This window comes from Sebastes fasciatus, chromosome 4 (assembly GCF_043250625.1).
Source record: "Sebastes fasciatus isolate fSebFas1 chromosome 4, fSebFas1.pri, whole genome shotgun sequence".
NCBI lineage: Eukaryota > Metazoa > Chordata > Actinopteri > Perciformes > Sebastidae > Sebastes > Sebastes fasciatus.
Window position 1 is genome coordinate 11,997,799 of NC_133798.1, and position 17,021 is coordinate 12,014,819.

General features: G+C 43.3%; 1 protein-coding gene across 1 annotated transcript in view; it reads left to right on the forward strand.

The window, feature by feature from the left end:
• Positions 1–17,005, forward strand: part of st3gal2 (ST3 beta-galactoside alpha-2,3-sialyltransferase 2) — a 59,287-nt gene extending 42,282 nt beyond the window's left edge. Inside the window, exons 3-8 of the mRNA XM_074631973.1 lie at positions 6,463–6,522; positions 6,938–7,071; positions 9,368–9,547; positions 9,908–9,953; positions 10,567–10,686; positions 11,904–17,005. Of these exons, the coding sequence (XP_074488074.1) occupies positions 6,463–6,522; positions 6,938–7,071; positions 9,368–9,547; positions 9,908–9,953; positions 10,567–10,686; positions 11,904–12,077 (714 nt within the window). The 3' untranslated portion in view covers positions 12,078–17,005. The remainder of the gene's footprint in view (positions 1–6,462; positions 6,523–6,937; positions 7,072–9,367; positions 9,548–9,907; positions 9,954–10,566; positions 10,687–11,903) is intronic.
• Positions 17,006–17,021: the final 16 nt, after the last annotated feature.

The window sequence follows — 17,021 nt, forward strand, 5'->3', positions numbered from 1 at the left end:
GTATTCGTCTTTGTGTCCGTGTATGGTCACTTGAATCGAAGTGTAAAGCGTGTTTGTGTGTGTGTTTCCCGGATTATCTCCAGTGTTGTACGATGTCCTTCAGTGGCCGGTCTAGAGTCCTATTTCAGAGCTGAAGCCTCAGTCCAGCTCTGAAATGGCAGAAAACTGCAAACACAGGCTAACAGCTGCCAAGTCATTATAGGTCACACTGCAACAGGGAGGTGATGAACTGGTAGAGAAGGAAGGAGAAATAAATTAGAAGAAGAAAAGATGGAGAGAGGGGGTTTGATAGGGAAAGAAGAGGGGAGATCGCATACAGGAACAAAGCAAAGAAAGAGAGAACATGGACGGTATGAAAATGGGAGTGGTGAAAGAACAAAAGAGGGGAGTGAGGGATGGAACAGATTTACAAATAAACCAGAGAAATAGGGAGGAATGAGGGCAGGGAAAGAAGAATACAGAACATGTGGATTAAAACTATGAAAGGAACTAGAGAACAAACAGAAGAGCAGTACACGGCTACACCAAGCAGGATAAACATACCGGTCTCTGCAGACCCATTAGAGCAGTGTCTGTCTGTTTTTGACCTTGTGTTTTCTTGTCAGGTCAGGGATGCCTTTTCTATTACTCTGTGTCGGAGAGACAGGACATCCAATTGCATGGAGTTGTCCGGCACTCACATGTTGCCTTGATAACACTGTATACAACTCTTACTTTTCTGTTCCTCCAAACAAATGCTGGCCATGAATGCATCATGTCACTCCAAAGCTTTTGTGGGTTTGACCGAAGGATTTTAACAAGTTTTAGATATTTTACATGGTTTTCAACTGGGATAAAGGTGGGAATATGTTGGGATATCCTGGAAATGCTGTGGACAAATGGATAACATTGCTGGAAGGTTTCAACATTTAGGAAGACCAACAACCACATTTAGGGATGGTACCCGTCTACTTTAAAAGGAATAAACTAGGGCTGTCAACCGATTCAAATATTTAATTGGGATTAATCGCACAATTGTCCATAGTTGATCGGGATTAATCGTACATTTTGTATCTGTTCAAAATGTACCTTAAAGGGAGATTTGTCAAGTATTTAATATTTTTATCAACATGGGAGTGGGCAAATGTGCTTGTTTAATGCAAATGTCTGTATATATTTATCAATTGGAAATTAGCAACACTAAACAATGACAAATATTGTCCAGAAACCCTCACAGGTACTGCATTTAGCATAAAAAAATATGCTCAAATCATAAGCCCAACAGGCAACAACAGCTGTCAGTGTGTCAGTGTGCTGACTTGACTATGACTTGCCCCAAACTGCATGTGATTATTATAAAGTGGGCATGTCTGTAAAGGGGAGACTCGTGGGTACCCATAGAACCAAATTTCATTCACATATCTTGAGGTCAGATGTCAAGGGACCCCTGTGAAAATGGCCATGCCAGGCCATGCATTATTTAGACTTATTCACGACAAGCTAGTATGACATGGTTGTTACCAATGGATTCCTTAGGTTTTCTAGTTTCATATGATGCCAGTTCCTTCACTCTAGCTTTAAAATTGCAAATTGCGTTAAGGCGTTCAAGAAATTAGTTGCGTTAAAACGAATTTACCAGGCCTTTATTTGGCTTATAGGCTTATATTTTTGGACACCATAATGTCAAGGTGATGGGGAGCGTAAGTTCTTTCTGTTGGGAATCAGAAGACACAATAAGAGGTTGTTTCCTGGCAAAGAGTTTAGGAGGCAGACATCACTGATGCACAGTGAGACGTAGACCTCGAGGTGCTCCCCACTCAATTACTTGCTTGTCTTTCTTTTTTTTTGGATCATGACTCGTTTTTAATCCAAGTCCAAATCCAATCAACCAATGTTAGGAAGGAAGGAAAACAAAATGTGTGTGCAAGATCGGAGTATATATATGCCTAATGTGCTATTGTGCTCTCCTGCCTCAGGAGAGGAAGGAATCAAGCATTAAATGAAAGAAACATTTTGAAGAATGATTTGTTGTGCAGGGCTTAAGTGATGTTTTAGTTTGGTCGTCACTTTGATTCACTTGGAAAACTCCCTCTAGGTCATTTACGATGAATAATTTTGCCGGTTTGCAGTTTCTTTATGACAATGAGAGCTGAACAGAAGAAAAGGCTTGAAAAGAGGCTTTGACATTGGCTTCTAAAGATGGCTGATTTGAGTCCAGGGTTTGGTTGCACCAGCTATTCAGGAATTCTCAACTGAGTTGTGCATTAAGTTCTTCCTTAGTTCTCTTAGTAATCTCTATAAACTAGGCAATGGGACAAGATTTTGGTTTTGGAAGCGTTGTGGTTTCCATTTGTAGTCCGAGTAGTATTGACCAATCATGTCCGAGCAGACTTTGGTTGAATGCTGGTAAACAGTCTGTGTGGAGATCAAAAGAGGCGGCAAGCACTGGCCGAAATGCAATCTCAGAACCCAACGGCTATTGTCTGACAATGATTTAGCTTTTTAAAGGTTTGAAATTAGCTTGTAAACTGGCTACTTGTGAAACAATCCGTCGTACACATCGTCTCTCAACTCCAACTCAAGTCTTGTATCTCAAGTTGCTAATCGGACTGTAAACAATGAGCAGCGCACGAAAGAGGAAGTCTTGGCCCGGATATCCGCTGGCTACACCGGAGCAGCCCCAGAAATCTGGCCCCTTGCCCCCAGAGGCTTATCCGTCATCAGACCGATAGCCGATGGGTTCCGAGGTTGATATTATGGTTAGTTGTTGTCGTCTTTTTAGCCAAACTGCTACCGTGGTGCTAATCACGGCCGTGCTCGGCTCGTGATTGGCTCGGGCGGTTGTGTGGGTGGGACCTTGATCACTACTTCCAAGATTCTGGCTCCAAATGACGTCAAAATCTCAAGATAGCAGCTCCCGTATCCGGGATATTTTGGCTTCACTTTTCCACAGTGGGAGGAAGTGAAGACGAGTCGCCCATCTATATACACAGTCTATGGGTACAACCCCTTTTTAATTTAGTGATGCATAAACCTCCACTTAGTTAATGCTCATGTTAAAACTTAGGAACAGCTGGTGCAATGGCTCCCGAAAGTAGCAATGTTCTGCCAATGTGAAATATTGGTTAATAGTAAGGGAAAAAGAAAAGTGGTATTTACTTGAAAGTAGGTGCCAGGAAGCTTTTACTTTAGGAGTCAGAGGACAGCTGAGAGGAAGGAAGCAAGACGGCATTTGGCATGGCTGCCAAAAAAATCTGCCAAAAATTAGAAGCCCCTGAACAACAGCAGTGCAGCGTGCCAAGCTGGCTCTGGCATCATGCAGGGAGACAGAGGCAGAAGAAGGCAAAGAATGGAGGGATCAAGGAGGATGGAAACCCAGAGAGGGGAGGAGGGAAAGAGAAAAATGCAAAGAGGTAATGGCACCAGAAAAAAAAGTGAGAGAGAGTAAAGTGGAGTGAAAGAAAGATTTAGTTGTCTCTGATCAGCACTGATGAGCAGCGTGGTGCACAGGCGTCCCAGAGAGACGAAGAGAAGAAGAAAGACAAGAGGAGGAGGAGAAACAAAGAGGGAGCAAGGGAAATTAAAGAGAAGGAATTAGACATGAGGGCAAGGAGACCGCTGGAGAGGATGCGTGAATGAAAATGTAAGCGAATGAGATCTGTGTTGGGAAAAGCGAATTAAGGCCGATGGTGGGTGAAAAGGAAGTGGCGACAAAGGAGTGGGAAAATGAAGATTGCTGTGTGGGAGAGAGGGAGAAAGACAGTTAAGGAGAAGATGGTTATGTAGAGGAGCAGCGGCTGCCAATATCCTGATGGAACTTTTGTGTTTTGGGGGATTTTTTTCTTCTGTGTGTGCAGGTGCTGGCTTTGTCTTTACACGCATGAATGCACATTTGCCTGTGTGGTTTGGCAGATGCTAAAATTGGAACAAGATTTTTCTTTTTTCTTTTTTAATCGTACAACTTCTCTTTGTCTTTGTGTAGTATGTGTAGTCATTCTCTTTACATCCCACAATGTGGCAGTTCAAAACTATCCATAACCCCCCCACCCCCCAAAAGACACACTTAGCAGCAGAATAAAGCATTTTTTTACTCTCGACTGTTAACATACGGCTTCACAATGTTTCATGTCTCTTAGAACACAAGCACTGTCAACCTAAAGTGACTGGTGTCTGTATTAGAAAGCACTGATGTTAAAGGGACAGTATGTAAGATTTGGCAGCATATAGTGGTGTGGTTGCAGATTGCAACCGACTGAATGCCCCTCCACTCACTCCTCACTTTCTAAGATTGTGGTAACGTGAGCTGCCAAGTGCAAAACCATAGTAACACCGTTTGCCTCGCTCAGAGGCCATCCTTACCAAAATAAACCATACCATACCATACTAACACTACTTTAAGAGCAATGGAAGTCAGCCTGCGGTACCACGGTTTTGCACTCTGCGGCTCACGTGACTGCAGTTTCACAAGCGTGTCTGAGAACTACGGTGGCCTTCAGGTAACATAAAAACGTGAAAGGCTCTCTCTAAAGCGAGTGTTTGGTTTGTCCGTTCTGGGCTACTGTAGAAACATGGCTGAGCAACATTGCAGACTCCTTGAAGAGGACCCGCTCCCTATGTAGATATGAACGGCTCATTCTAAGCAAGAAAAGCACAACGATTCTTAGTTTCAGGTGATTATACACTAATGAAAACATAGTTATTAATAATATATTCCATTTCTGATTATAGATCCCCCGAAATGTTACACACCGGACCTTTAAAGGAGAAGGTCACAATTTTTCAAGTCTCTGTTAAATACCATAAACGTGTTTTCAGGTTGAATAGTATCCATTACAATGTTAATAAGCCAGGGCACTTAATTAAAGTGGTTATTAAAGTAAATACAGAAAAACAGTCTCTCTGAGTTGTGTAAAGTCTTAAATAAACCCCAGTCCAGACTGTGACTAGGGTGCTTTAGGAAACTAAAAATGTTGTAAGTGGTAAGCCAAAAAAATAACTTAATTAACTTAATTTGACAAAACAAAATCTTGACTTGACATTATCATCATTTCACAATAAAAGATCAATATAATGTTTCATTTTTGAGTGGAATCTTATTTTGGGGGCAATATTTTAAATGAGAATATTTTCGAGATGCAGATCTGACAATGGCAGTGTGAAGTTATTAATGGTCAATACTGCAGCAGCATCGGAAACCTGGCACCGCTCATTTGGAGATGTAAAGCCCATCATGAAATTGGCTACTAACTCATTGACATTCGTCAGGCTGGCATCACCTACGGTGGATTTAGACCCCCATTACTTCCATTGGAAGTGCATTAGGAAGGGATCTTTCAATGGCCAATATGAACAATAAGCATGATTACAGCATCAAAACATCGGTCAGCACTGGTGCCGTTGTTTTCCTTATTAGCGCTGTTAGTTATGATCTGCCGGCTCAGCTATCGCCATGTTGAGAGCCGTGCGGAGGCAATGGAAATGTTCTCAATCTTGCATTTAGCACCTTTAAGTGCCCTGGCTTATTAACATTGTAATGGATACTTTTCAAGTTCAACACTTTCATGGTATTTAATGTTTTCACACATGAAATTCAACAGTGCATTAAGGCCACTTTCAAAGCCAAAGAGGAAAACGCTTTGCATTCATGGTATTACTTATCCATTAAGTCTTTAACACTCAGGTACTTAAAGGGCAAAATCACCTACAGTATTATCCTCCTCCCCTCTTCGTCTTCTTTCAACTCCATTTAAATCCTCTGTCCTTTCAACTTCCCTGCTGTTTTTTTCCCCGCTCCTTCCCTCTTTACATTCAACACATAACTTTTACCTTTTTTTTTAATCCATCCTCTATTTATTCTGGTCGTTCAGCCAGACAGGAGAGGCGTGTTGTCATCTCTGCTGTCACTATTGTTTATTCCTCCGAGCAGAACTCATGGACATCTCGCTGTTGACGGACAGTGTCAAAAGAAAACTTGCCTGGAAAGATACAAAGAAACTTTAGCACACTGTCTCTTTAGGTGTAATAAACAGATTATTTACACAAGCAGTCTGAAAGAAAGGAGAAAACATTTGGTGGGAGTGAGAAGTTGACAACATGTTTGGAGTCTCCCACACATCTTGCTTTCTTTTTTGACATTTTCCATCCCTTCTTCCACTGCCATCTGTTTTTTTTTTTTTTTTACTCAGCTTGTTTTTGACATGTTGGCAGCGATGCCTCTGCTACTCTGACCACCGCTCACCCAGTCTGACTGCACTCTGTCAGTCTGACACATTGCTGCTACCTAAACACACACACACACACACACACACACAGACAAAGACAAGCACCTGCTTATTTACACATGAATGCTGGCGAGTGCATGCATACACATATACACACAGAAACTAACTAAATATAAAGTCTGTTGTCACATCCAATTTGTCTGCAGAGGAGAAACGACACATCCTAACCATACTTTCTCCTCCTCTTCTTCTTCCTCTCTAGATGTTACAGCCCCAGTTTAAACCGCACAGCATCCAGCAGGTGTTGCTGAGGTTGTTTCAGGTATTTTATATTATTAATTCATCTTTCCATTATCCTGGTACTTTGGAGTCATTACTTCACACTCTTGGGGAAAGGCTGAGGGGAACAGATTGTCTTTATTAGACAGTAGGGATCATCAGTTTTAATGTATTTGGAATTTTTTTTTTTCATTTTAATTTTGACTCTCAATGCAGCGCTTTCACACGAGGCTGTATGTTTCGATATGTCAGTCCAGCTCCTTGAGGGCAGATGGGCTTCATGTATATTTCATGGAGGGTCTCATGAAGAATTCACCCAGAGCAGGATGTATTTTTACAATCAGGTCTGAGCTGCAGGTTAGCTTGTTTTTATGTCTCCTGCTGTTCCAGAGCTATTTCATTTCCCGTGTAGCTTCAATCCAGTCAGCTTGATTCGATCACGGCTGTCTCTTTCGCAGGTGATTCCCGGAAGGTCGCCGTACGGCTCGTGGGATCCAGGACGCTGCCTGCGCTGCGCCGTGGTGGGGAACTCCGGAAACCTCCGCGGGGCCGGATATGGGGCGACCATTGACGGACACAACTACATCATGAGGTGAGAGGGATGGATGCAATAGATTAGAGACCAGAGAGCGGATGCAGGGCTGCAATAGATGGAGCAAGATTGATAGAGGAAGGGAAGAAAGGAGGAGGAGGAGGAGAGAGACAGGTGGAATGGCAATGCAACATTGTGTGTGTGTGCAAAAGGGAGAAGTATTTCTAAAGACAGCAAATGTGTGTTTCTGATTCAATATTTAATCTTGCCGTTTATTGCCGTCCTCTATTCATCTCCCCGATTGGTTGACAGAGAGGTCACCTGACCTGGTGTGAGGTCACCACAGAGAGCTTTATGTCCTGTGAGCTGAAACATATAGATTGTGCCTCTCACGTACACACCCGTGCAGAGAGGCACATAAATCTGAATCTATTCCCCCGGTGCAGCAGTGATGGATCACAGTGCCTGATTGTTGTCAGTTGGCATGAACACACAGCTATATGTTGTTTCCCGCAGCACAGTGTGTGTGTTGCGGCCACGTGCTCGCGGCATGAAAGCTTCCGCAGCAATGACTAGTATTTTTTGTCTCTGCGCGCATTAGCATTAGCATCCATTAGCGTTGCACTCTCAGTAGACCTGCGTGGGCAGCGTCCAACTTCCATCTCCTGTTACACTTTCTCATCGCTGGAGGTTTGATTCTCATTGTTTTTATAATGAGCTTGGCCCACAACAATCCCACTCTACCACCACCACCACCCACCTTCTGTCTGGCTGCCTTTTCACCCCCGCTATCTTAGTAAACATCTGTTTTTTGTTCACTGACATATGTGTAGGCGCACTCTGTGGCCTTTTTTTTTTTTCAGTTGCCCCTTTCTGTTTACATAAACAGCTCACTCCTCCAGACAGTGAGTCACAACTACTGTAAATACAGCAAAGCGGTGTGGTTCAGTTACTGTCTGACTGTCTGACTGGAGGTTGCACTGGACGAAATATGCTTATTGTATTATATAAAAATAAAATGTGCTTCTGGAAAGTCCTCGTCATGAGACTTACACGAAACGACTACGACCACTGTGAACTGGTTTGCTGGTAGTGACAAACCCACAGTGAATTGTCACCTTGTCTTTCAGCTCCTTGTTTTGGCTTTACAGCCCATAAATTTACTGTTTTGGTTCACTCACTCTCTCACTGTTTCCAGGTAGCTTTTTAGTAAAAAAAGCTCTAAAAACCCACTGAACACAACCTGCTCAGCACCCAACAGACACAGTTTAGTGACTAGCTGGTGAACATAGTGGAGGGCTCGGCAGCTAAAGAGCCATACTTGGAAGTTGGAAGAGACCAAAACGGAGCTAAAAGAAGAGTGAATATTGCACTTGCATCTGTACGGTGGCCCGCGACTCCAAATGAGTCCTCAGTCTTCCGGTTTCCCTTTTCGAATGACGAATACAGACTACCGCTACCTACTGGTATGGATAATTATTTCCTCTCATGCAGACGCAGAATGTACGGGGTAGTTGGCCGTTGGCTTTGCAACCATTTGGCCATGACACAGGCGACACCACAGTAGGACCTTCGTCGCCACTAGTTCATTAATGATGGTTTGGTGTGTCTGGACCTTTAGTTTTTACAGCTGCCCCCACATGGCAAAATTAAGGTTTAAAGAGGACCTATTATGCTTATTTTCAGGTGCATACTTGCATTTTGGATTTCTACCAGAACATGTTTACACGCTTTAATGTTCAAAAAACACTTTACTTTTCTCATACCGGCTGTACTGCAGCACCTCTTTTCACCCTCTGTCTGAAACGCTCTGTTTGAGCTGCTGCCCTGCCCTCCCGAAAAGCCCAGTCTGCTCCGATTGGTCAGCTGGCCCCTTGTTGTAATTGGTCAACCGAACCAAACTCTTCGGACTCCGCTCTATCTAACTTTTTTTGAGGTTGTATTATGCAAACGTGTTACTTGGTGACATCACCACGTTACGGAAGAAAAGGCGGAACTTCAAGCAAGGTGTTTCAGGAGCAGTGTTTCTGTGGGGGAGGGTAACTCCCCATCGGCGTGGACTTTGGACTTTGTAACTTTGCAGCACTTTTACATGCACAAAACACTATATAACACACAAAGGAAAGGGAAAAAGAATGAAAACATAATCGGTCCTCTTTAGCCATGATCCTGCCATTTCTAAAATGTTGAACTAATCCTTTTAAACGCAACTTAAGTTGGTTCCAAAAACATTCAGAAGCAGCTATCGAGTCAGCATGAAATTAGATCCTGTGAAGCAATTTTGGCACCTATTTGACTACAGTCAAAGCCCACAGGAAGACGTACATCTCTTATGTTGTCCCTCCCTTGCTTCCAGGATAAACCTGGCCCCCACGGTGGGCTACGAAGAAGACGCCGGCAGCCACACCACTCACCACTTCATGTACCCGGAGAGCGCCAAGAACCTGGCGGCCAACGTCAGCTTCGTCCTGGTTCCCTTCAAAACGCTGGATCTTGTCTGGATCACCAGCGCTCTGTCCACCGGCCAGATTCGATTGTAAGAAGAGACACACACACATACATATGCATAAGCATAAGCATAAGCATGGATTAACACACATGTGAGTGCACACAAACATAAAATTAACACACTAAAATGTTGGCATCCACAGTTTGACTTTAAGGCACAAAGATGCGCATAAGTACAGTTTGGGGGCGTACACACACCCACACACACACACACACACACACACATAGTTGTGAGAAGCCAGAGAGTCGCTGGGCTGGAACAGTCTGTCAGCCGTCAATCATCCAGAATTCATAGCTGCAGCAATCACATAAAGTGATGATTAAATGTGTTTAATCAATCTCTCTCTGTCTCTCTCTCTCTCTCTCTCTCTCTCTCTCTCTCTCTCAGCACCTATGCTCCAGTGAAGCAGTTCCTCCGTGTAGATAAAGACAAGGTGTGTATTTTCAACGTCCATCGCAATTACTTTTGGCCACAAAAATACACCAACACACACACATGCAGCCACACATACACACAGAGTGACCCCGCTTTTCTGCAATTATATCATCCCCTCCCCATTGTTGATGAGGGATTACAGTTAGATTATAAACCTTCCCTTTGTTTTAAATAATCTCCCGCTCGCTCTTTAATCCGTGAAAATAAATAAACTCAATCACAACCTCGGGGAGTATTATAAAATCTTTTCTTGTTCGGTTGGACCTTTTGAATATCCTGCGGCTATGATTTGCACGAGGTTATCTCTTCTGTATTAATGTATAAATAATCTGGGTGAAAGCTTTAAATTTGAATTCAGAGGAACTTGGGTTTAACTATACATAAACTGGGAACTGGGAAATGGGGATTTGTTCTTTGGAAGAACAAATCCACATTTTGTGAATCTTTCTGGATATGAGCCTGTGGGACAATGCCTAAAAACAAATGTATAAAAAAAGAATCTTCTCTTATATTCCATGCAGCTGTTTGGGTTTGCTTCTTAGTTATGTATACAGCAAGTAGACGATATATTACAGTATTTCCCTTCCTCTGTGTCTCTGTCCACCACTCAGGTCCAGATCTTCAACCCAGCCTTCTTTAAATACATCCACGACCGTTGGACCAGACATCATGGGCGCTACCCCTCCACTGGCATGCTAGTACTGTTCTTTGCCCTGCATGTCTGTGATGAGGTCAGTTTCTTTCTCTTTCTCTCTCTGCTTTCACAAAACCACATACTGTCAATCCTTGCATCATGCTGAAACTACACTTCATATTCATTATGAATAGATAGACGTTTGTAGAGATGCTCCGATAAAATCTTTTCCTTCCTGAAACCGATTCCGATACCTGAACTTGGGTATCGGCTGATGCCGAGTACCGATCCGATACCAGTGCATTGGAAACATGTCACTGTTTTACTTGTAGGGTTTTCCGGTGTAAAATATTGCCAAATTGCTGACGTTTTGCTAGCTCTGGCTAACGTTACGCTCTCTGCTAACACCTGCCCGATCAGTAATGCGCATGTGCAACACTCAACAGAGATGAAAAAGAAGTGAGATGGCTCACTTGTTAGCTACTTCCATCATCGATTTCGGACGCAGCGATCCGTTTTTTCCGGAGCTGATGATGGAAGTAGCTAACGGGTGAGCCATCTCAGTTCTTTTTCTTCTCTGTTGAGAGTTGCACATGCGCAGTAACGATCGGGAAGGATGTGCGGATCAGAGACTGACGCACGGGGTACGGTGTGTCAATATACGCTTGTTACATGTATAGTGTCCTTTCAAAATTTCACAGGAAGTTAGGTTTAGGCAACATAACCACTTAGTTAGGGTTAGGAAACGGTCGTAGTTGATGTTAACTTCACTGACTAGTGACTCACAGGACCGACGATACAGATGAGTCACGTGACTAAAGACTGATGTGACAAAATAAGTCAATGTTACATTTAGTTTCACACAGGACTCCTGGTTGAAAGTCTTGTGTTTGTTTGACGCGCCCGCCCTGAATGTACTCTCACGTTATTAATACTACGTCACTTACTCCAACCGTTGAATAATGCCGTGGGTGGGTTTACATTGGAGTTAGTTGAAAGACCGGTTCATCGCATACTGTTGCTAAAGGGTGCCTCCGTGCATCGGTTTTTCAATGCCAAGGGACACATACCAAACGGTATTTGACGAGTTGGGAGTGAGAACGGGTTGATGGATCGGGTAGGAAATGACACAAGGTGTTGTTACTGTGTAGCGTAAATGAGCTGATAAATGATAACGTAATATTGGATCGGTGCATAGACTCGCGTACTCGCCGATACCCAATCCAACATTTCAGGCTGTACTGGAGTATCAGAACAACTCTACACATTTGTAATCACACACTTGCTTTCCAACACGCTTCAACTCTCTTCTAGGTGAATGTGTTTGGTTTCGGGGCGGACAGCCGAGGAAACTGGCACCACTACTGGGAGCAGAACCGCTATTCCGGAGAGTTCAGGAAGACCGGCGTCCACGACGCCGACTACGAAGCCCAGATCATCGAGCGGCTGGCCAAGGATGGCAAGATCACTGTATTCCCCGGGAAATAACCAGCAAACCACCCTGTGCATCTAATGTTCCGACGCCGGTACGGCAGCAGACACTATAGAGGCTGCTGCTTAGAACGTGTTAGATATCCTCGCTTTCACTTACCTGTACCAGTTTGGGTTCCCAGTTTGAAGTAAATGCTTAGAGAAGGCGAGATGAAAAGGTCACGAAATGGTGCCAAACAATGTTATTCTATTCACTTTCCCTCATATTGGAGAGGCTGCCCACCAGAGGAGGATCTGATTGGAGAACAAGGCGTTGACTCTATAGGAACCAAGAGCAGGGAACACGTAGATTCAAATGTAAATCTGCTCACTTAGGACCTAAAAGTGGGAGTTGAGCCTTTAAATTTGACAATAGAGTAATCGACTCTTAGTAGTTTTCAAGGTTGCAACACCACAGATCTCTTTTCCAGGGGCAGCTTCAACTCAGGAGTGGAAAAACAAGTGAAGGCTGGACAGCAGGAAAACCAAGAACCACTAATATCGACTTTGACTGTGTACAGAGAGCCAGAGAGGGAAAGATCTCACCTTGGATGAGTGTCATCCATTAACAAAAATACAGTATGCTGCGTACTGAAAAGGGCCACAGAAACGGCACCGTCAGCATCGAGCGGACTATTGTTCTACGGCCGTGTGATGTCAGTGATGACAGTAACAAAGTGTGCATAAACTTCCAGTTCTTCACCGTCTAAGCACGAGGCTCTGTACTGTATGCCTGCAGACCAGATGGACACAAACTGCGGAGATATCAGAAGCCAGTGTGCTGTTGAACATTTTGAGACTCAAGGATTAATTTTCCATCTCGTACAGAACCCTGGGTCAGGACTTCCTTGAGCTCTATACGAGGCCAAACCTCAATTGCCACTTTTCATTGTCACAACTCCACTTTATGTGAGTGTGGCCTCACAAGACAGCGTTACAAGGACCCAGTCTGACTGTGATGAGTCGTAAAACGCTCGGTTATAAGACGAGGTGATTGCTGTGAGTTTATATCGTATGACTGTCCTCTAAACCCTCCCGGGTTTTTAACGGGCTTATGCAAAGCCCTCGACATCTTGCAGCAGACTCACGGAATCAAGACTTCTGACTCGGACAGATCGCTGCAGCACTAGCATGGGCTTCAGCTCCTGCAGAGCAAGCTAACCTGGTTTTAAACACCACGGCGACCACAGGCCATGCTACAGTCAGTATTCACACCCAGACAGGGAGACGAGTTGGCGTGACTGTGTGAGACTCTAATGAGGCCAAAAGTCAGCCTCCTGGGATTTCATGTTTGGAAGGAGTCACGCTGGTTTCTGGACCGGAGTTTCATCCCCATGTGGTCTGTCAGGGTCTAATTTGGGAGGCGAGGATCGGAGGCGGAGAGCTGGGGCATGAAGAAGCAGTGTGACAAAGGCAGCATGAGAAACATCATTTGCTCCAGTGTTTTTAAGGATGAAAAGACATCGGTTCACTGTTGTTTATGTGCTACACAAACAGTACTGGGTTCACCACTTTGGTTTTGAAAGGACTGAGAGAAAAAGGGACCTCGCTCTGTTTCTTTTCCCTTTTCACAGACTTCACTGCCGTATCCCAGTGGAGTTGGAGACTGTCAGGAGCATTTCGCCCCAGATAAAGGCCCACATGATGGGGTGAAAGAAAACCCGACTGGATGTGGGAATTCTAAAACCTGTCAGCAGCTGGGCTTCATTAACCACTAGCCCTGGTCCCCGCTCAGCCAATTAATACTCCAGCTCTGTCTGGAGCCACCAGACGCCTTAGACTTCACCTCCGCACCGCATAAACTGCACTTCCTGCTCTGATTTTCATATTGATGGCATATCCCCCTGCAGACTGCAGATTTCATTTGTTAGTTTTTATGTACTGTTTAGCTTTGAGTTTACACTTTGGCTGGATTTATATTGTTGGCTCGGATTAGATTTTCTTTTCCACCCAGGTGGCACATTAATGTTTTTTGGTTTTTTTCATGATTTGGTATCAAATAATGCCCATTTACACAGTCATAGCCTCCATTGTTGGTTATTTACATCTTTAACTAAGAGGCACAAACAAATGTCAGTCATGGAAGTGCTGCTAGGCGGTGTCGGAAAACAGAAAATGTGTGCCACAGAGAGGAAGGAAAATAACAGTATTTACCTGAGGCTGTAAATCCTTCCAAAGATGCTGGAGATGTGTTTATCAAGAAGCAGCTGGTGGCAGATAGGGAAGAGCACTCAGGGTTCCTACGCAGATCTTTCAAGGTGCGATAAGAAGTATTTCTACTGCCCCTTTACACCAAACTAACGTATGTATCCATGGGTTTGAATGATCGTTGATCAGTATTAATGACGCTACAGTTAATTCATGTTGTGCCGAGAGGTCTGTCTTTTAAAAGTGACTTCCCAGACCTTACTTTATAGAGTGGTGCAGGAATGAGTTCTAAAACCCAGGCTGCGGTTGAAAAGTCAAAAAGATTACGTCCTAACGTCTTTTCCTAACAACTTTTCCTTGACCTCGATGGCACACGTCATGAGGTCAAGGAAAGATGAGAAGGAGAATTCAGAAGGACTTAGGAAAAGACAACCGCGGTGTTAAGAGAATCCGACTGCACTTTCACTACAGGCTCCGTAATTATGATGCGACGGCAGCGGATGTTAGTGACGTGAGTCTGCCGTGGTGAAACGACAATGTTCTGAAGATGGACTACAAAAGGCGCCGCTTCCCCCCGTGCGTTATTAAATAGGCCTTTCAATGACAGGCTCCTTCACCTGTGAAGAGAGATACCACCGGTCCTTCTGCTGCTGTAACACTTTACATCAATATATAAAAAAGGATTATCTGACCTAACGTGGACAACCAGTGAAAAATATCACTTTGAATGAAATAAACAAAGGAATACAGTATATGATAAATATTGAGTTAATTGTTCGAGTTATGGAGAAGGTGTAGGATCATATTGTTCTTCCAACTTCTTTTTGGACATGTAATATTTATTTATTTAGATTATTTGTTAATTGTTACTGATCATTTTATTTGTTATTCTTGTTTTGTTTTTACTGAGGTATTTTGTTACATGTTCGAAATAAATAATTAATTAAAAATAAAGTGAAACAAATTGGTTGTCACTCTCCGCTCATATTAAACATGAATCCCAATTAGTGTATGAGCGTATGAAAATAATATGCAAGATAAGCATATCGTTTGTTATCCGGAACGGCCGAATGGTGCGTCGCTTTAAATGTTGTTGCTGCAAGGAATTGTGGGATGTTATTCTCTCTTTCCCTTTGGTAAAGGATGGTCCAGTGTATCCTTTGCTAAAGGAGATAATAAAGGAAGCATTGAAGCTCCTTTCCTCAGCATTTGGAGGATTCGAACAGCTCTTATCATGGCTTCTACTTAGGTACTTCGGGGTCATTTAACTCCGTTAGGAACCTTCCTAAGCAAAAAGGACTATTCGACCGCAGCCCCGGAAATGAGATAGCATTTTAGCACTTCCAGTTCCCTCGTCTCCAAGTCAATGGGTTTTTGGTTAGATGCCTGAAATAAGGTCTGTGGTTAACACAAGTTTGAGATTTTAATGCTTTGTTCTACAATATAAAATATGTCTATATACATATAGTATATATGGTCTAAGACAGTCTAAAAATATTAGTAAACATGAACAATTCTCTCTCAAATACCAAACCTAGAGTGCTAAAACTCAAATTTGTGATGTCATAGGGTATAAAGTTTGGAGCTTCTCCATAGACAATGAATGGGGAGAAATGTTCTAGGTGACACTGAGAGCACCCAGGGGAATGATCCGAGTATATGGGAACATTTTGTTTCACAACTGAGAACACTGCAATAGAATAAAACTCATTTGGGTATAAAAAAGAAAACAAACATTATGTGGGTCCATGAAATCATCTCCCATTTAGTGTCTTAGTGTATCCAGATTTTATACCCTATGACATCACAAGTTTGAGACTTACTTCTCTGGTTTCTGGCTTTCACAGAGAGTAGCTGATGTTGACAAATATTGATTGAACTTCCCTAGGCCGTGGAAAAAAACATATTGGAATTCTTAATTTAGGTTGTGTTCCCCTTTAATGCTCCTTTAAAACTATGAGAACACTATACTAGTACAGCTAAAAGTTTACCACTCTTTATTTCCCCCCAGACAGAGTTGGTGGGTTGTTTTAGTGACTCATAATGTGCCACACCATGAGCTAAAAAAAAACCTAATCTGTCACCCTGAAAAGTGGTTAAAGATAGCTGCATTTGTGAATAGAAGCTGTGTAGGAACCGTGAGTGCCGCTGCAGCAGCAGATACTGCTTTCATGTGACAACACCTGTGTATTGTGTGGGAACAGAGCTCATTGTTGAACGCACATCCCTCTGAGTGAGTTCTTAAAAGTTACGGGATTTAACCACATGAAGCTCACTCTTATTAAGTGTTTTTTTCTTTTGAGATTTAGTTCTACCATTGCTCCTGCTGAGAGGAGTGAGGAGTGTCGGGGGCGCAACACCGCCCCCAGCAGGCCATGTGAAGTGCCTCCTATGCTGATATCCGTTCTGTTGGTGTATTATTGTATTATCTTCGGAGGATATTGTGTAACCACATCATGTATTACCGTTGTACTTTATCTGCTTTCAGTGTTTTTTATCCTACTTTGCACATAACAGATTTTACAGGATGCTTTAGTGTTGAGCTGGGCTCACTTTAAGAGTCCGTGCGGCTGAATCTGGACATATTGTTTGTGTTTTCTCTCTCTCTGTCACACACACACTCTCACTCATGCTTCGTGCCTTGTCCTGCTGCTGGACGTATCTCACCTACAGCTGCTCCATCGGCAACACACACACACCTGCTACCTTTTTTTTTTTAGTCACACACACTCACACGTCTTTTGGCTGAGAGCTGTGCCTTCTGAGCTGCACACACACACACACACACACACACACACACTTTCATGAAAACAC